The sequence below is a fragment of the Hippocampus guttulatus genome, chromosome 16, assembly GCF_054856545.1.
Source record: "Hippocampus guttulatus isolate MCC_2025c chromosome 16, RoL_Hgut_1.0, whole genome shotgun sequence".
Lineage (NCBI taxonomy): Eukaryota > Metazoa > Chordata > Actinopteri > Syngnathiformes > Syngnathidae > Hippocampus > Hippocampus guttulatus.
Window position 1 is genome coordinate 4,160,715 of NC_141276.1, and position 19,695 is coordinate 4,180,409.

The window sequence follows — 19,695 nt, forward strand, 5'->3', positions numbered from 1 at the left end:
TCCATTAAATTAAACCAAGTTGCTGCCTACAAGAATGTTTAATAAAATCTGCATCTACACAATATGTCAAATTTACAGCATCACATTCATGTTGGTGAAATATAGGCAAATATAGGCCTTTTTACAGTCAAGGTAATACATGCACATATTTGTGAGGATCTTATCAAGAACTCCGTCCACCCAAAATAAAATGTGAAGAAAAAAAAAACCACGGATCCACATGAGGATACATCAAATAGTCCTCAACTTCCCGGAAAGAGTTCTTTACAACTCGAATTGGTCCTCACAGACTGGCATCAACCTCTAAATATTGCTGGTTTGGTATTTGCGAATTGGTCATTTATTTTTTTGTGTGGGGGGTGGGGGGGTGAACTTATCCTCCACTGTTCACCGATAACCTCTGTTAACGACAGGATTACTTTGGTGCCATTTGCTGGCATCTTCGTACCAGGGGGGAAAAAAATGGACAATTCCTTTGTCACCATCTATAGGCAATTCCAAACCCTATTCGTGACAGGGCTCGTTCCCAAATCCCTTCGGATTAGTGGTGGCTCACTGCATTTATTTAAAAAAAAAAAGTTTTGGCTTGCTAACAATGTAGCTTCCTGAGCTAAACAACTGTAGCGTCCATTGCTATCCTCCCTTCACCGTGCCATGTCTTCCTGCATCCGTGTCGTCTTGCTTCTCCACTCTCTGAGGACCTACACTTGAAACACTTTCCAAACAGCTTCCGCCCTGACGAGCGCCCACCTCCTCACACTCCCGTGTCCTGCTCCTCCTCATCCTCCTCCTCCTGCTGGGGCAAGAGACGATAGTGTTCGCTGCCCACTGGTAGGAAGGTCGTCCTGGGAAGGATGCCGTCCTCCTCGGGGGTAGCTAGATTTGAGCTGAGATCCAGCTGTTCGACAGAGCTGCACTTGGTGTACATGTCGCGGTCGACCTCCTTACCAACGTCCTCCACGGACTCGCCGCGGAGCAGCCTGTGGCGCCGCAGGATTGAATGGATGTAACCGATGGGTACCGGCAGGCTGGCAAAGACTATGAGCAAGACGATTATTGCCAGAGCCCAGCCCGGGTACTCCAAAGTCATCTCAGAGGCCTGCCCAGAGAAAAACATCAACAAAGTATGCTGTAGCATGCGAGTTTGAATTGAAATCGGTTTTGACTTAACACCGTCTCAATTTCCATACAATCGATAATCGACTTACTCTCCCAGAAAGAAATAATGACAACACGTTTTGCACCGCAGCGGCTCTTCAACATGTGACTCCTTTTCACCCACAATGCTCTCCTTACCGTGCTTTCATTCCAGGCGGTGTATGTGGGCCTTTTAAAAACCATCCTCAACAAACTGGCAGCCAGAAGTCCGATCATGGCCAGCAAGCACACATACTTCCAAAGATATTTGTACACCACCGGGGGGCGCCATTTGAGCATATCTTCAATGTCATCCAGGAAGCTGCAAAAAAAAAAAAAATCCTAAATATAATGAAAAACACCCAAACAGATCTTGCAGACCCCCCAAAAATTGACTTCATGGACACCCTCAACAATTAACAGTTCAGACAGATGACTCAAATTAGATGATGGTTTATTACCTCTTTGTCTTGAAACCACCCCCAAGAAAAATGTTTGTCTCCAATATTTGCAGAACAAAATCTGTCATGACTCACAAGCATGCTGTCGATGATGCAATCAATAAATTACTCACGACCTACCGATCGGTGCCATAAACCCAGGAGACGCTGATGGTTTCAAAGATGACAACGATGACTAAAGGCAGCGTGGCAGAATAGTCGTCAAACATGGCCACAAAGTAGTTGCCCGAGCGCTGAGTGAAAAGAAGTCCGAGCAGGAAGCCCAAAGCGCAGCTGAACACTAAAAAACAAAAAAAACAAAAACAAACCCAAAAGAAAAACACTTAGATGCGGGCGTACCAAAATATGCTAAATTTGCATTCCATTCGACTGGCCTACCAGTGAGTAAGGTGCGGTGGCGTCCCAGCAGAGGAAAATTATCCATGAGAGGGGTGAGGATTCCTTGCATTGTCCCAAACATGGTGCTCATGCCCAGGTTGAGCAACATGAGGAAAAACAGAGCGGACCAGAAGGGGCTGGCTGGGAACAGAGCCATCACCTCGGTGAACGCAATGAACGCCAGCCCCGTGCCTTCTACTCCCTGAGCGACGACATAACAAACAGATGCAACGTGACAACAACACACCCGAAAGCCAAGTATAATCCCAATTCTTCCGCCGCTAGCTACCGGGCATTGCTCACCTTCTTCATCTCCTCCTCCAGATTGCAATCGGTGATGTTGAGAGCCAGCGTGGCGCCAAAGCTGCTGTACCACTCCCGATAGTCTGAGACGGACAGCGATGTTGGCTCGGTCAAGTTGAACCCCGGCCAGCCGTGATGGTGCTCCTGGATCCACATGTTGCTTAGAAGGCGAACGTTTCTGCAAATAAAAAGATCTCACTTCAGAATATAATACACAGATGCCATGAAGTAGACTCTCCGGTATTATTTTGTACATTTTTATCTATTTATTTATTTATTTTGAGATGAGCCAATGTTGAACTGATTTGTTTTTTGACTGCTTGAGGGTGACAGTAAATTCAACTCGATCAAAACAACCAAGATGGGGGCCATGTACGAGTGCCCTGGTCCTTTGGTGCTAGTACCATTGAACCCCCAAAAATCCATAGTTGTGAATGTACCTTTCACTGAGAACGGCAATATAATTGATATCGCTAGTGACTAGTATTACTGCAGCTTACCGAGTCAGTTGGAAATGGTGTCTAACATTTTCAATTCGTGACCAAAGAGCAATTACCAGAATGAGCACAATGTGGGGCTGAAACAAATTAATGACATTTCCATTCACTTCAACTGGGAAAGATGATTTGAGATACACGTTTTTGGAATTGAAATGAATTTAAAATGATGTTCCTTCAATCTCAGAACCTGGTAGTGTTTTTTTTTTCTTCTCAGAATGATGCGAGCAAACTTACGATCTTTGATACATACTCAGCCACGCAGTCCTTTGCGATGTTTTTAGCCCGGAAGCCCAGGATGACGAAAACAACGAGCGAGGCTAGGACAGACGTCATGAAGTTGATGCCCGAGACCATCAGAGCGTCCCTGTGGCAGTTGTTTTGGACCGGATTGTAGGAGGAATACGCAATGACGGAGCCGTAGCCCAGCCCCAGAGCGAAAAACACTTGAGTGGCAGCTTGCCGCCACACCTGCATGTTCCCCCAAATCTCCAGCTGAGGGGAAAGAGAAAAAAAAAAAGCTTTAAAGTGTACCAAGTGTGTCTTTTAACATTGACACAAACACATGAGTCATATTCCGGAATGCACGCTTACTCTTGGATAAAACATATACGTGATTCCCTCCATTGCTCCATCCAGCGTCACGCCTCTGATGAGGAAAATGAAGAGCACCACATAGGGAAAGACTGAGGAGAAGTACATCACCTGAAATTTGGAACAACACAGGATTGTTGGAACGACGGACGAGGAAAAAGATGCGACGTTGATCACGTGCAAGGTTGCGAATGCTCTTCTCGTTCACCTTTGCAGATGACTTGATACCTTTAATCATCGCCAAGGAGACGATGGTCCATGCGGCTAATAAGCAGCCCGTCATGATGGAATTAAACTCTCCCGATTCCTCGATGGAATTCGAGATGTTCAGAGCTTTGCGGAACCAGAAATAGGATGTTGCGGAACTTCCTGCGCATTCTTTCACTGTAGATGAGAGCGGAAAAAGGGCATTTAGTGACTATGCGATTGAGATTATTTGTCTGGACAAGCAGAGTCTACCTGTGTCATTGGCAGCCACGTCGATGGGACAGTTCTCCCAGGGTAGAGGATACTGGAAGGAGTTGCCCAGGTAGAAAAGACTCCATGCAATGATCACATTGTAGTACAAAGCCACATAAAAACAAACCTGAGGAGGAAAAACAACTTCATGGATTAAGATATCAGTTCATAGCCATGATTTTACAAATAGCGCCGTCTCTGCATTTGGGGCCTGGCCCCACCAGAGGGCGCTGTTGTGCTCTGCGCAGGCTCATTGGAATTGTGAACAGATGATTAAGATATCCTTTATTTGTCCCGCAATGGGGAAATTACAGTCAGAATTCAGAAAGGAAAACACTGGGTAGGGAGAGGGGAAAAAAACACGCTCGAACTATCCTCTTCTGAGGATAATTTAAGTCCAGGATAAAAAAAGAGGTCCTCTTTAGAGATAATAATTTATGAAATATTTTAGCAAGAATGATATTATTCGAGAAATATCAATTATGCTACGAAGACAATTTCGTTACAATTACGCATCATACAGTTGTACAGTTATAAATCGCATTAATGGTGGGAAAAGGTTTTGAAATGATTAACCTCATTTTTTTTTTTTACACTGCAAAAAGCTGGCATTTGAACAAGGGTATGTAGACTTTTTATACCCACTGCTTTTGTTTTTACACAGCCGAAAAAGCAAACACGGACAATTGAGTGGTCTAGGTCTAAAAGATTGACAAATTTGGCATGCAGGAAAATGAAACATACGGACTAGATGAATACAGTGATTCACGCTCAGTGTCAGTGGGAGAAAGTGTTATACAACAACTCTCATGTTACAGCCCGTCATCATCCTCTCTTAATTTTACACCCAGACGGGCTACGACAGACTTGCTTACAAACAGGATGTATGGCCTTGCGAGGAGGCTTTTTTTTGGGGGGGGGGGGGGAGCATGGGAAATAAGTCAAACTCGTCCAACCCAAACATACTTTGCATGACGCCGCCTTTGGGAAGGAGCCCTCATTGGAGGCACAGCGTGCGGGAACACAACCAAGCACTTCTTAGAAATTCTCACCAAGCAACTAGAATAGCCGATGCCGGCCAGTTTGGGGGAGATGTGCTTCCACACTCCGATGCTTCCCTGCCGAATGCTCTGGCCGGCTGCCAACTCCATGAAGAAAAGGGGAACGCCAACCACCACCAGAAGGAAAACATACAGCAGCATGAAGGCCCCTGCAAGGAAGGAAAAGAAAACACGTGTGGATTACTTTTAGGGCTACAGTACGACATTGGCGTCTGTCATCAAATACGAACAAAACCGTTTTAACTGAGGAAAAACAAATGAGATTAAAATACAAACTGTAATATCACGTTAATATCACTGTGGAGAGGCTCGTTATGCTGTTTCGGTAAACCAGATGAGGCTCTGGGAGACGAAGGACCAGATGAGGCAGCCCCATTTTGCGTTCAAGCAGCAGCATATTTTTAAATAAATGCTCAACAAAACATGTTCCTAATTCCAAGATCATCCGATAATCTCCACACTGATCATCACCTCCTCCATTCTGGTGGCAAAGGTATGGGAACCTCCACACGTTGCCCAAGCCAACGCTGAAGCCCACCTGGGCCAACACGTACTGAATCTTGGAATCCCAGGCTGGCCGGTCCCCATCGTTGATTTCGTTGGCATCAGAACTGAGCGCGAGCTGAGACTGACACTGACTCTCGGTCAGCCATGCGCCATCCTCGTCGCCATTCATCGAAGGTTTCTCCGTCTTGGAATAAAGAGGAAAAAAAAAACCCACGTCAACATACAAATTGAATTTCTCAAACATGGCAGATAATGTGATGAAACATCAGTGAGCTGATGTTTGAATGTGTTTAAAGTGTATGGAAAGGTCCGACAAGAAAAAAATTATTTTATGCAATCACCTGTTATATGCATTTAAGCCTTAAACATGTTTGGGGGGGCCTCTCGCCTCCCACCCATTGCCTGCCGTGTGATAAAAAAACACTGCAGCTCAAGTCACACTCCATTTAGTACACAAACAAGAAGGAAGGGGGTGGGGGGATGGGCGGGTCGGTTTGGAAGCCTATCTCAGAGATCGGCTTCGCAGCAGATAGAGAACACGTTGGAAGAGGAAGTGCGTCTTTGCCATTCAAAATAAATAAACACTTTGACATGTGATCGGGTCGTGGCTCTCGTTGGCTTCGTCGTAGTTTGTAGGTGAGCACATTTGGCTCGAAAGAGTTTTGAAACTACGTATTCAAACATATTGGATGTCGCGGGCTGTTTGGAGAATGACAAATATGCGCGGAGCAGACAAATCTTAAAATGGATGGTGACGGGCGGGGGGCGATGTAGGATTACATTGGTTGAGCCCGTGGGTGTTGCCGAGGTTTACATGGAAAGCACGTGGGCAGGAAATACGTTATTGCGCCCAACTAAAAATTACCGTAGTCAGCCAGACATGATGAAATTTGCTGTTGCCGGCATTGTCCAAATAAAATGTCAAAATGACAGAAAGGTGCGTTGTGGGTGACCCTGCCGCACGTCTTTTACAACCACTCAGACTGTTCAGTGAGTCCTTGCAGCTGTGAGGGAGAACATTGTCACCATGGTTTGTCACACCTACCGGGGGGCCTTTTATTTTGTTGTGTTCAGGTTTCGAATGTCAAGGGCACCAATGGACAAAAGGGAGGGTGAACGTGTTAGGTCACAATGACCTGCTATAACGAGAGAGCGTTGCTACTTGCCAGGGGCGATTCTCGGATCACAAGTTCAGGGCCGCTGACCGCCTGGCAAGGCAAGATGAAATGTGATTAAAAGTCACTGAAGTAAAAAAAAAAAAAGGCTTGGAATGGACTAGAATTCATTTTCAAGTATTTAGTCTGTGCCTTAAGGAGGGTTGCATTTCTCGGGTTTGCTATGGACTATCGAGTAGTGTAACAGGGACTGTAAATAATCATAATTACATCACTTGTTTGGTCAATCTCAAACAAAACAATTCATAGCTTTGTCCTTTTCCCAAGTAAGGACTTTGACAAGGTCTTTTCAGGAGATTATACACTGGTGTCCAACTCAGGACTTTGCAGGAGGCAAGCGGAGTCATTTTGACAGAGAGGGACTCCTTTCCCAGGACCTTATCACATCGTTCACAAGGCAAACGCGACATCGGCAAACGTATACAAGCGCATTCTTCAGGCCACCGGCTTGCTATCTGCCGGTTTCACCTTCCTTTCAGCTCAACAGCACCTTCGCGAAAGAAAATCATGGCAACATTTAGACAGGACAAATGCAAGTCTCAGTCAACAAGTACCTGCAGCATCACGGCTCGATTTAAAGTACCGTGTTGTTGTGGTTTGCAGTGTTGAAGAACCGCACTACAGCACACAGGGAGTCCTTGCCAATGTAATGGTTACTTTATTTAGAGTGGCAAAATATTAGCACCTTGTTAACACCTCTGAGTATGATGCGGTGCAGTTCGACACTAATCCAGTGGAACAACAAAACAGAAAACAACAAATAAATGATGAATAAATTATTTTTATTTGAGTTACTACATACCTGTACATGTTAAACGAATCATTACCCAGGTATACTTATTTTATTTGCCCATATTTAAGTGTAGTGTTAATTGTTCAAACTGTGCACAATCAAAAATATTTTGGATGAAGTACGATGTTCCTGTTTTATAATGTTACTCATGATGGTGGTGCCTGGAGAGCTACTGTACTATACTTGGTGTAAAATATTTGAGAACCGCTGACTTAAAATAGGAACACATTTAACAGTGCAGGTGTTGAGACCGTTTTTCAACCAGTCCAAGGGATACAACCGTTTACAGAGCAGCATGTTCCATTCCCACAATTGTAGTGTGCACTGTATCGCAAAGCAGCTTTGTTTCGTGGGTCAACCATAACGAGAACAACGTTGACATTCGAGCAAGCAATGACAGCAACAAAAAAAACATTTGGAAGAACGTATGAGAGTGTGGAAATTACCATGATTGACAGTTCGATCCAACGCCGCTGCTCTCAAGTTACGAACGACCCTGATCTTGCTGAAATCCTTTATTTCATGTTCACTTTCGTCCTCACTACTTCTACTCCTCACTCGTCCTTCCCAACTCAAAGACGATTAAAAGTCGCCCCTCGTTTTCACTTGAGTTGAGTGTTTACGGTGGAGGGAGAAAACTTTCCAAGCGCCACGCGGTCACTCACGCGTTTGGAGCAAACCAAATAAGAGCAAGTGAGAGGTTACTTTTACTATGGCCAATAGGCAGGCTGGAGGGGGCGGGGCCTGACTACACCAAAATACTGTACACGCGACTTCATTGTTGCGTAAGTGTGAGCTGCCCACAGGTGCCAAAATAACTCGTTCTTTTGTACTGAAGAAGTAGAGACTCGTGTTCTCCCTTTTTTTAGTCGTAGTAGAAAGTACATTTTTTAAAATCTGCGGTACAGGTAGAAAGTCGTCAGGAAAATATATACTCGAGTTAAGTACAGTACAAATAGCTGAAAAAAGGCGACAAGCGAATTTGGACTCCTTTCACCATTGGCGTTGCCTGACAGACTGTGGTGGGGGTAAAATACCCACAATTCAACGGCAGAGGGCGTTGTGACATAATAAAGCAAGTGTCGTGAGATCGTTCGATTAAAAAAAACTTTCGCTTTCGCTACCCATGAGTTATAGAAGAAGGAAATACAAAACAGTACAAAAATGATATAATAAAACAATTGATACTACAAATAATGAACCACAAAACACAACGTATTAAGATACAAAAGATTAAAACAACAACAAAAAATAGAGACTAAATGAATAAATAAATGGCAGTTTAATGAGAAGAGTTTTGGGAAATGCTGTGAAAATGCAAAGCGATTTTTAGATACTGTGTATTTTCTCCCAACCAATCAGAGCGAGAGAGGGGCGGGGGGAGCTCAGAAAAACAGCTGTACAATTGTCAAACACGTTGAAAATAAGATAAGTGGGGTGTGCCATGGTAAGAATCAATAATATACAGCAGTGCTTCAATGTTCTACTTAATTCCCATCACAAGTTACTTACAGCATAACAGAACGATTAAATTAACGTTCATATGATGAAGTTATATGCATGTTTTTTGTACAGTAGTTGGTACAAATAAGAGAATATGTCATTAGCAACTTTTCATGCACGCTTGTAAAATCCTCGCACCACCGAAATTAAACTCACGTGGACTACTTAAAATGTCGAGTCACATGCTTGCGGTCCAGGTTTACTTGTCTTGTTATAAATGGCGACACCACAATGCTCTGAAGTCACCTTCAGGCTGTGCATGGGCAGATTGCAATTCAAGGAATGCTGACATTGATTGAACTACTGAGTGACAGCAGTGACATATGCCGAAGGGAAGATGTTTTCAAAGGTTCTATTTATATACTGAGCGGCGCAATTAAGCTGTACATTAAAAGCCTTTTTTTAATGACGTTTTTCTGATGTTATCAGTCCTTCTCTGTGTGTCGCTGTCTCTCCTATGGGAATGGGGGGGAAGCGTTGCCCCCATGTGACCTTTTTCTTTTTTCCTGCCATAACTGTTGTAATTGCACATCCACTACAGTAGGTGGCAGTGGCACTCATATGTGTGTGTGTTTTGTTTCTTTCATGTTAATAAAAATATAGTGTTATGCGGGGGTGTACTTATAACAATTTTGTAGACAAATGACACGAGTTATACTTATGGCAGAGAGTTGCAGTGGCGTGAAGCATTTGCTTCTTCCTCGAAGCATGAGAGAAAATAATTGAGTAGCATTGCGTTAAATGCAAAATAAATAAATAAATGTATTTATCAGTCTTTGCAACTCCAGAAAATAAGGCACAGCAGGTGGGCACAATATTTTAAGTGGGTGAATGTGGGACAATGTTTGAATGTTTTAACTATTCCGTAATTAACATTCAAATAATATTGGTGCAGGCATGCCAGAATTTTGCCCAACCTTTAGAGGTGGTCATCAGGCAGTAAGGTGGAGGAAGAGTGAAAGCGGCACGGATTAAAGTCAGACTTGTTTTTCTAGTTTCTGCATTTCTGGGGTAGGTGGGACGTGTTCGTGTAAACAGTTTCGGCGCAGTGAGCGCAACTGCGATTGTCTTCTGTGGCTTGGACTTAAAACGCGCAGACCACAACAAAAGGTACAGTTATGGATCAGTAGTACAGGCGCTAATTCTTTGTAAATAACGTGTGGGTCGTGCCCAAGAGCGTTGAATGAAGTTGGCTCAAAATTTCGCTGGTTTTGCTTTCATCGTTAGAATACATGTGATGACTCTCCTTTATTGTGAGGGAAGAATTTTTTGAAAAATTATTTTTGGAAGAAAACGGTGGTGAGGATGAGCATAGGTTGGTAGCACTCTAGGAACCTTCTGTGATGTTGCACTGAATTTGTAGAGGAACTTTTTGGAGGATTGTGTCATCCACATACCATGCAGCCAGTGTCGGTGGTTTTTCCTGTAGAGTGTAACCATCATTTCCGAGAATGCAGATTTGAAAGCGTGCTCCTTAAATTCTCAGCATTCTTCCGGTTTGCCGTAGTAATCGTGTAATAATATCACCTTTCATTGTGTAATTTTTTGTAAATTTTAAAGGCATTGCCAGTGTTGGAAAGTGACAACCTGTACTCCAGGTATCAGTACTTGCGTATGGATTTTTTTTTTTTTTAATTGTAGAATAATTTACTTTCAGAGTCTGTTCCCCTTCTGCATGCTCCTGAGGTGACATACTGTTCCTATTTCTGATTTGACTTACCAGATGTTTTCGCGTCCTCCGGTGCTGCCTCGAAAGGCTCCAGGTGTCCAAGTCACGCCCGTTCCAAAACAGCAGCTTGCCTTGCAGGGTGAGCTCCCTGAACGCATCGATTTCAGTCAAGCGATCCCGGATTCGTCTGTTAATAAATGTTTGCATTTTATATGTTTGTGTGTGACCGAACTAACTCGAACGATGCCGAAATAGAGTTGAACTCTCCATCTCAACGGAATGAAGAGCGAGAAGTGGTAAGTGCTTGATTTTATCTCATGCTCTTCAATTGCTTGTTGAGCAAAGAAATAGAGGCAAAATAAATAAATAATAATAATTACATTTCGTGTTCATCTCATGTCGATGAAAATGTAATCAGATTTTCTCCTGACATTAGACATTCAATTGCAATTGAAGGTAAAATCTTAAGAACGTGCAGGTGTATTCTTGAGCGTAGCGTCATCCGTCATCGCTAGCCAATCGCAAGGTGCATACAGGCCAACAACCATTCACACCTAGGGACAATTTAGTCTTCAATTAACCTTGCCTGCGTGTTGTATCGCTTCTTTTGGATCTTATTGAGTATACTCATGAAGTAAATAGTGAATGTATGTTGAGATTTTATATTAATTAGAACAGAGGTCATTTCTTTGCACATTTGGATTCATACTGTGACACTTTCGACACAATTTTCAAAGCACTTTGTCTTTCTGGGGAGATTTGCATCATAGGGCAATTATTGGGAAATACCACAGCTCAGGCATGTCAAACTTGTTTTCACCGCGTGCCAAATTGCGGTGAGTGTTCCCCTCAAGGCACGGATTGTGACACCACATACGTGTATCATTGCTACAGTACACCAAACGTCGCGTTTCATATTTGCATCATGTGAGCCATCACGTCTGCTTGCCAGAACCTGAGCTACACTAATTGCCGCGACCCATAATTTCCCCTGCATTTGGGTATTATTTTGAAGGCTACTTTTGAACAGAAGTCAAAGAAAAAAATAACGGTCACGGGATTAGTCGTAACAGTGTGACAAATGCGAGACCACACGGGCGCATCTGACTGTGTGCTCTTGCACCCTCACCAGGAGATTCTGAACCACTGTTTCGATGACATCGAGCGCTTCATGGTGCGTTTGCAGCAGGCGGCCGAGGCCCAGAGCATTCTCAGTCACAGGAAGAAAAAAAGCAGGAAGAGCAAGAAGCCGAGCCACGATGGTAGTGAGCACAAATTTACCTGCTGCTGAACGACCGCTGCTGTTGTAGCTTTCAAACGCAATGCAGTCCTCCGGAAGGCTGCAGCATACAGAAATTAGAAGGGCAAAAGAAAAGTTGTGGTTAGAAATAGTCATATGCTACACTGAAAAAAAATGGTGTGTTGGGTGTACTCAATTTAATTTTGTCAATTAAATTAAATCATCGCGATCCAGATACATTTCTGAAGTAGACTATACATCAAATTAAAATGTATCTCATGATTGTACTTCCGCATAAAAAATATGTCTCAATGCAGATGATTCTCTTGTGTGCAACACACCATTTTTTTCCAGTGTCCTTACAAAAAAAAAAGAAATGTTTTGTACGGTACACTCAGAAAAAGGTTGAATTAAATCTTATTTCATTCCAAAAAATGTATCTGGATTCAGATGAATTTATTTCGTGCAAGCGCTTAACGAACTAAAATTGAGTGAATTCAGCACTTCAATTTTTTCCCCAGCGTGTATTATACATTATTTGAGTTGGGTCTCATTAATTATATTGGTTTATATATTATGTGTATTTATACATGTGTGTGTATACACTGAAAAAAATGGGTGTGTTGAATCTACTCCATTCTATTTCCTCAGGTGGTTGCACGAAATAAAATCATTTGCATCTAGATGATTTTATGTCGATATATTCTACTCAAAAACAAAAAAAAAAAGCATGTATCAGTTCAGTGTAAATTGGCATGAAGTTGTTCACGCTTGTTATTCTGCAGATGACTTGATTACCATGAAAGCGGTTCCTCCGTCAGAGGACGACTTTGTGGGCATTTTTCAGAAAATCAAGTACTCCTTCAGTCTGCTGGTGAGATGTGACAACTCCGATCGCTCCGTTTTTGCTTCCTCTTGAAATGTCACTCCTGTGACTATTTGCTGGTTACTTCAAGGATCGGGTCAAGTCAGCCATAACGGAACCGAAAGCGCCCCGCTTGCTGCATCACATCTTTTTTCCTCTCCAACTGGTGTGCCCACCTTCACATTCTGGGTGAGAGGCTCTCTCACGCGCTGTTTCTTGCTGACTGACTTGTGCCTCGGTCATAGATGGTGAAAACCACATGCGGCCCACAATTGGGGGGCTCAGTGGTCAGTCCCGCACTGACCACCGGCGCCGTTTCGCTGCTCCGGGAGCATCTGACCGAGGAGGAAAAACAGCTTTGGACTGAGTTAGGCCCCAACTGGACTTGCCCCTGGTGTGTGTGTTTTTTTTCTGTTTGCAATTGTGTTCGACCTCTCAAAGAAATCTTAATCAATACTTCTTTCAGTTCCCAGCTCGGTGTGTCTGTCCCTCCGTACTCGCCCGTCTTCCTGGACGGATGGCAGCCGCAGGCGTTCGACTCCTCTGGCTTGCCTCTGGAAGATCCTGTTGAGTCGCAGCATAAACAAGATGCGAACGTGCAGAGTGCACCTGTGGCGGAGGGCCCCGTTGACGAGACGGATGAAGTGTGAGTGCAGATGAGGGGTTGGCAAAGCCCCATGGCCAAATATGGGGCGGATCCCGCAAATGTCAGTACAAAGAAATATTTACTGACAGAAAAACCAAGGACTGACAAATTATAAACAGAAAGCGCTGACGAAAACAAAACCAGGAAAAGTCAATATGAAGCAAAAAAAAAAAAAAAAAAAAAGCTTACAAAGGAATTTTCGAGACCCGAAAATACACAATACAAAATGGCAAAAGTTAAATTACACAAAACTCAAATAATTCAAGAACAACAAGAAATCCAAAAACACTTACTGAACAAGAAAACCATCGAAATGAGAGACGTCACTGTAAATATCATTCCAGGGAGGGAAATGGACTTCCACCACCTGGGGAGAGACATTTCTGCTGCTCCTATGACTTTGTTGCGAGAAACAGCAGTGAGCTCTCGGTGCTGCAAGGAGAAACACTTGAGGTACACACACACACACACACACACACACACACACACACACAACTACAGAATTTGATGTGCATATCTGTACCTTTACATTGTAAGGATTCCTTAAAGCTGATCAAGGTATCTCGTTTGTTTTGAATCAGCATTTTACCCGTTTCAGGTCATCGAGTCATCCAAGAAATGGTGGAAGTGTCGCAATCGCTTTGACCAGATCGGATTTGTTCCCCATACTATCTTGGAACCACTGTCGACTCTAAACAACAACAGTGGGGAAAAACCACCGGTGTGTGTGTGTGTGTGTGCCAAGTTTAACGTCCGTTTTCAATTCCGCCGACGTTCCTTGCAACTTACCTGATTCTTCGTTGGCGCTGTCCAGATGTCACCCACTTTGTACCCTCCGCTGAGCCCGCCTGGTACTTATCGGACTGCGACGAGCCCCACGGCGAGACCTCAGAGCATGGTGTTGCCATCCGCAGCGACACACGGTGACAATGGAGATCGAGGTGACACTTTCAGGCGAACAAATATCATTGATATGGCAACGGATATTTGAACACACATGGAGAGATAGTAGAAAAATACTCACGAGAACATATACTTGATCTGCTGCAAAGAGTGACCGATATTACTGAGGCTTCCTGAGGCGAGATCATGCCATGTCAAGCCATATGTCTGCAGTATACTGCCCCCGTGTGGCCACACAGCACAAGGAGCAACACAATGTCCATTGAAGTTACCAAAAAAAATGCAGGAGATTAAAAAAAAAGACAAATTCTTTAACATCTATGTAATTAGGTCATTAGTTAAGGTTTTGACAATACTGTAGTGTCGTTTTTTTTTTTTAAACATTACGTGACTTGGGCTTTGAAGCTGGACAAAAAGTAAAAAATGGCAACGAGTTACAGAAGACATAGCGGTCTGCTTCCTGGTGACTGTAGGTATCCTTGCGTATACGTCGTATCACTCTGACGTCATTCTTAGCATGCCTGCGTGTGTGTGATTTTCTTCTACATGTGATGTGCAACACAATAGAATATACAGTACAATGTATCTGGTGGAGGGCAAGTTGAATTCACCCATTTAGCGATTCTAATCAGTATTTTACTGTTATGTCATCTGACAGTTAATTGGCCTTGTGTTGAACGCCATACGCCTCTCCCGTGATCATGTACCCCTTTGAAAAAGCTTTCCAAAGTATGAGCAGGTTACGCACGCTCTCGCCGAGAGTCACCGTACTCATTTGTACTCTATCTGCCTGGATGCGAGAATTTTTTTGTTGTTTTTGCTAATGGCTCCATGTGTTTGCGCAGTACTCATAATGAACGACGAGCTTCTCCAACGAATGGCGCAGAAGAGAATCTCCGGCAGCCGTCCTTCTCTCATGACGTCACGCTCCGTGGAACCACCGTTTACATTGAACTACCAGTCTCCGGCGTCCGAGGTGGAGTCTTGGCTCGTAGCAAAGGGCTTCAGTCAGCGGTACTCACTCTTTTACACTGTATTCGACCTCTTCACAAGAGTGAAAAACAAAATGTGAGCGGTAAATTCTTCTTTCCCTGGCAAGGGGGTTCGAGAGCACTACTCTGCTCCCTAGTGTCAGGATGTAGTCTCAACAAACACTCAGTCGGAGCTGAGTTGAGCATAAGAGAAGAAAGGAATGCTTGGAAAGTGAACGGAAAATCTATTTCGAGTTTGTTTCTCCTTCCTCCTCTGTTAGAACCGTCCAGAGTCTTGGCGTTTTAACCGGAGCGCAGCTCTTCTCCCTCAACAAGAAGGAACTCTGTGAAGTGTCTTACGATGAAGGCGCAAGAGTGTACAGTCACATTATGATGCAGAAGGTCATTCTCGAGGTGGGTGAATTTGCTACCGTGAACAATCTGGTGTGTGCGTGTGTTCATCTGGGTTCATTTATTTTATGGCTTTTGTCTATCTGCAGTATCTCGTAACCATTGTTAGGGTGTCGTTTTCTTAAAAAAAATCAATAATCACTAACGAGAACCCTGTAGGGTGACTACAATTAAGGTCCACTGTTCTGGACAACATAGTGCACCAGTGTGTAACTCTGTCAAACTTGTATTTCATCTCTTGGGTGACGATGTATCGCCCCAAAATTGTAGGCCATTGTAGAGACACAAATCTGCAAATGTCCCCGTCGCCTCCTAAACATAAAATTAAGCAAGTGGGGTTAAGGTCTTGTCATTAACCTCTGGGGAAACGTGCGGGCAAACGCGTCTGTTTTTGCACGTGCAGTCGTGTGTGCGTACTGGTGCAGAACTCTGTATGTTGACAAAGGCCGTTTGTTTGCCCGACCTTGACCCATGCATTTTGGCCCAATTGTAACTGACCCACTTACAGTGACACCGTTCCAATTTGAAATGACGGCAAGTTATGAAGCTCTATAACCGGCGTCTGTCTTTCGCGCGCCTTCCTCCCTCCCTCAGGATGCACAAAAGGTCTCCGAACTGGAGAAGGCGATGGAGAGGCAAAAGCTGAAGATCGGAATGACCGAATGAGCCAGCGGCCACGTTATCCCTACGTTTCGACAACTCCTACATGTGAATCATTTATTTGTGTGGCTCTGCTGGGGATCGACAGCATACCTGTGCTTTATGTTTTGAAGTATTTCTGTTCCTCCCTCCAATGTGCAAGCAAAAGGAAGAAAAGGGAAAGTGTGACGAGAATAGACTGAGATAATTTGAGCCATAAACTGTGCATTCTGAATTTGTGAAGGCAAACCAGCAGATGACTGTTGACTTTTTAAGGCAACCCGCCTATTTGCATCAGCTGTCAATTGCCAATAAACTCATTCTGTTGTCATTTATTTATATTGCAATTGCGAGAATCAAGTTGTTCCAACACAGACGTCACACTCAAAAGAGCACCAGATTTTTTTTCCCCAAGTAAAATTGCAATTATTGACATTTTTCCAAAACGAAATGTAATTTTAGCTCACTACTTGCAGTTGAGTATGCTGAGCTCCCAAACCCCAAACTGATTTCAAGTAGGCACATTTAGCTGAAGTGGAATTCAAAACCAGTAAAAGGCAGAAATGGCTTCACCAATTTCTTTGCCATGGTGAGCATCAAATTGAAGGCTGGAAATCAGTCAGTCCAGATATGCACCCTGAGCTTTTCATTTCTGAATTAAGGAGGATATATTTGATATACTACTAACAAAATAATTTTGATATATCACCTGATTATGGAGTATATCCAACAAACCCGTTCCAGCAATAACACGAAAACAAGCCGATGTTAACTGGAGAAAAAAAAAACTACTTTTTTTTTTATGGTCTGCATAAACACATTTCCTGAGGTGAATTTAGACCTTTCAAGCAGCGGGCGCCAACAGCGAGAGAAGCGATCGCATCTTTACTTCTCGCAGGTCAACGTCTGGTCCCAGCAGTCCCACTCGACGAGCTCCTTTCCCTGGAACCAGAGCTCAATCTCCCTTTGCGCCCCTTCCAGGGAGTCACTGGCATGGACCACGTTCCTTTCGCAAACATAAAACGTGATTTAGTCCCCCCTCCGATGAGAAGACACAACCGGCTAGGTTTGTGAATCTATTACCTGCTGACATGAAGGCTGTAATCTCCTCTGACGGTGCCTGCTGGGGCCGCAGCAGGGTTGGTGGCTCCCACCATCACGCGCGATGACTGGACCACGTTGTGCCCTTCCCACACCTGTCCAAGGCATTGCGACAATGAAATGGACTTACTCTCGGAAAGAAATCATAATTTGACATTTAACTGTCTCCGTGTATGAAGAAAGTCATCTAAGTAAATGGAGGTTAACAGTCGTAGAAAAGTTGAAGCTCAGACCACCGCCAAGGCCGAATAATGCGAATTTTGGATCGGCGTCAAACTGGCCACCGCATTCTGACAGGAACATCCCTATTCATCATTTCAAAAACGAAATGTCACCAAGCTCTCACCATGACAACCATGGGCCCAGAGGTCATGTACTCCACCAGACTGGAATAGAAGGGCTTCTGTGTCAGTTGACAGTAATGTTGAGCAAGGAGCCCCTCGGACACCTTCTCCACACAACCAGAACGCAAACTGTCAATTCCGGCTGTCGACGGCACGAACGCCGCGAAACGCACGTGCAGCGGAATACGTACCTGCAGCATTTTCAGGCCCACCAGCTTGAAGCCCCTCTGCTCAAAACGTCGGATGATCTGCCCCACGAGACGACGCTGGACGCCGTCGGGTTTGACAGCAATGAGAGTTCGCTCCTTCACATCGGCGAGGCCTGCTGGCACATTGGACACCAAGTACATGCTTCTATAGAATCCACTTTGCTCGACTCAATTCATTTGCCATATTTACAGAAAACTGTAAAAAAAAAAAAAAAAAAAATTAAAATCAAGTTAATGTTAATTTAAAAGGCCAGTGTACAATAAATGTACAGTAAGTAAAGCCACAGACGCAGTACAGTACTGAAACCTGTATTGTTGTAAAAACAGCCTTAATGGTACTCTTTCTTTCTTCCTGATATTAGATGACTTTTCCAGAAGTGACCCCCCCCCAAAAAATTTAATTGTTAAAAAAAAATCCATTATTTTGGTCAGGTCCTATATTGCTTGCGTGAGGCCTTTTCTAGGTCAAATATGGATTTGAGATTTATTAACGTGTTAAATCACAGAAAATCGGAGTAATTGTGGGAATCTTGGGAGCTTGATAGAGTCCGGAAAAGTCGAGTCACACAGATACAACATACTAAGTGTGTAAGGAAAATGAGAAGTATTGAGGGTTAAAAAAAAACACTTCCAGTGCTTGGCGGTAGAGTCGAAGAACTGTTCACGCTAACGGACGGCTGCATGCTGCCAATTAAACACACATGTGACCCACGAAAAGAAAACCGCACACCAAGGGAAACTTTGGAGAGTCCGGTAGCACTGTTCGGATGGAAGTTTGCAATCTGGATGGCGTTGAAGTGCGGTTTTTGGATTGATTGAGGACGAGGTGCTGGTCTTGGAGGAGGAGGAGGAGGAAGATGCGGTGGGAGAAGAAGGAAGGCAGCAACCAGAAATAAACACACCGGTTGAGATGCGTGTCAGGTGCCCGACAATTAACAGTTGCATCGTGTATAGTAGATTACAAAAATTATATAATTTTAAAATGACTGTCACCTTTCATTGGTTTAAATTCTCGGACTCGCCACACGGCGCAAGAAACCAAAATAAAATGGTCCTCCACATCTCAATTTAACGGGTCGAATTTCGATCCACGACGTCCCTCGTTAAAGTGCATGAAATCAAATGGGGGCGGGGGGGTATCGACTTACTTGAGTTGGTCCTGAAGCCGGCCAGCCACACAGCGGGAAGGCGAGGAAGCAGATTTTGAGTGGTTGGCCTGCTCCACGGGGACAACACTGGGAGGAACATCACGCGCCGCAACAACATCGTCCTGCGTTCGAGTCAGCGGGCACCACCGACGACAATCTTGTCAGTTTCAACTCACGAGTCCCCCTGGCCGACACCCGCCCCGCCTGACCCCCTCGGACTGTTGACTGTCTACAAACAGGTTGAACTCAACTGCTGCCAGAAGTGCGTCGGCTGTTGGACGATGTGCTTGTTTTATTTATTTGTTGCGGGTTAAAGTTCTTCCAGCGAGATGGCCAAAGACTGCCAGCGCAGATTGTTTTTTAATTTTTTTTTTTTTTGGGAGCTAAAAATCGCCATCAATGATGAATCAAGTTGAAGATTTTCACAGAGAATAAGGCAAAGACAAAGAAAACCTGCGGAATTTTTTTTCAGGGAGAATATGGCTAAATAGGCTCTATAAATGGACAACCAAGAGCGTGAAACTTGCCTTGCTGATTATGTCAGTAAAAGGGCTGCACTGGTTCGACTGTCAGACTTCATCACAAATGGAAAACATTGTGAGAAAAAATATCAAGAGGAAAAAAGGGACTTACTTTAGGTCAAAGCAATTGACTTGATATTTCGGCTGAAGCTGAGGGACG

General features: G+C 44.0%; 3 protein-coding genes across 9 annotated transcripts; 1 reads left to right on the plus strand and 2 right to left on the minus strand.

Moving 5' to 3' along the window:
* Positions 1 to 19: 19 nt before the first annotated feature.
* Positions 20 to 12,722, minus strand: LOC147192581 (sodium-dependent neutral amino acid transporter B(0)AT2-like). 4 transcript variants are annotated; one of them, XM_086132646.1, is made up of 13 exons: positions 12,576 to 12,722; positions 11,819 to 11,877; positions 5,445 to 5,581; positions 4,882 to 5,039; positions 3,830 to 3,956; positions 3,579 to 3,754; positions 3,371 to 3,481; positions 3,030 to 3,271; positions 2,280 to 2,457; positions 1,977 to 2,178; positions 1,719 to 1,878; positions 1,297 to 1,459; positions 20 to 1,099 (listed from the first exon to the last, which is right to left on the minus strand). In XM_086132646.1, the coding sequence occupies exons 3-13, from the start codon at positions 5,494 to 5,496 to the stop codon at positions 755 to 757; spliced, it is 1,914 nt and encodes a 637-aa protein (XP_085988772.1). In that variant the 5' UTR covers positions 5,497 to 5,581; positions 11,819 to 11,877; positions 12,576 to 12,722; the 3' UTR covers positions 20 to 754. The 4 variants fall into 4 exon arrangements, with proteins under 4 accessions (XP_085988772.1, XP_085988775.1, XP_085988771.1 ...); XM_086132649.1 differs by having other exon boundaries at positions 5,429 to 5,581; XM_086132645.1 differs by lacking the exons at positions 11,819 to 11,877; positions 12,576 to 12,722 and adding an exon at positions 10,589 to 11,675 and having other exon boundaries at positions 5,362 to 5,581.
* LOC147192582 (epidermal growth factor receptor kinase substrate 8-like protein 1) lies at positions 10,750 to 16,547 on the plus strand. The gene is made up of 12 exons (XM_086132890.1): positions 10,750 to 10,833; positions 11,670 to 11,799; positions 12,563 to 12,651; positions 12,734 to 12,808; positions 12,888 to 13,036; positions 13,109 to 13,288; positions 13,633 to 13,741; positions 13,887 to 14,009; positions 14,103 to 14,229; positions 15,037 to 15,205; positions 15,444 to 15,576; positions 16,168 to 16,547. The coding sequence occupies exons 1-12, from the start codon at positions 10,750 to 10,752 to the stop codon at positions 16,237 to 16,239; spliced, it is 1,440 nt and encodes a 479-aa protein (XP_085989016.1). The 3' UTR covers positions 16,240 to 16,547.
* Positions 16,529 to 19,268, minus strand: nme4 (NME/NM23 nucleoside diphosphate kinase 4). Of its 4 annotated transcripts, none has more exons than XM_086132652.1 (5): positions 19,015 to 19,262; positions 17,849 to 17,979; positions 17,660 to 17,761; positions 17,296 to 17,408; positions 16,529 to 17,218 (listed from the first exon to the last, which is right to left on the minus strand). In XM_086132652.1, exons 1-5 carry the CDS (start codon positions 19,130 to 19,132, stop codon positions 17,098 to 17,100), a joined length of 585 nt encoding a protein of 194 aa, XP_085988778.1. In that variant the 5' UTR covers positions 19,133 to 19,262; the 3' UTR covers positions 16,529 to 17,097. The 4 variants fall into 4 exon arrangements, with proteins under 4 accessions (XP_085988778.1, XP_085988777.1, XP_085988780.1 ...); XM_086132651.1 differs by having other exon boundaries at positions 17,849 to 17,982; positions 19,015 to 19,261; XM_086132654.1 differs by lacking the exon at positions 17,660 to 17,761 and having other exon boundaries at positions 19,015 to 19,268.
* Positions 19,269 to 19,695: the final 427 nt, after the last annotated feature.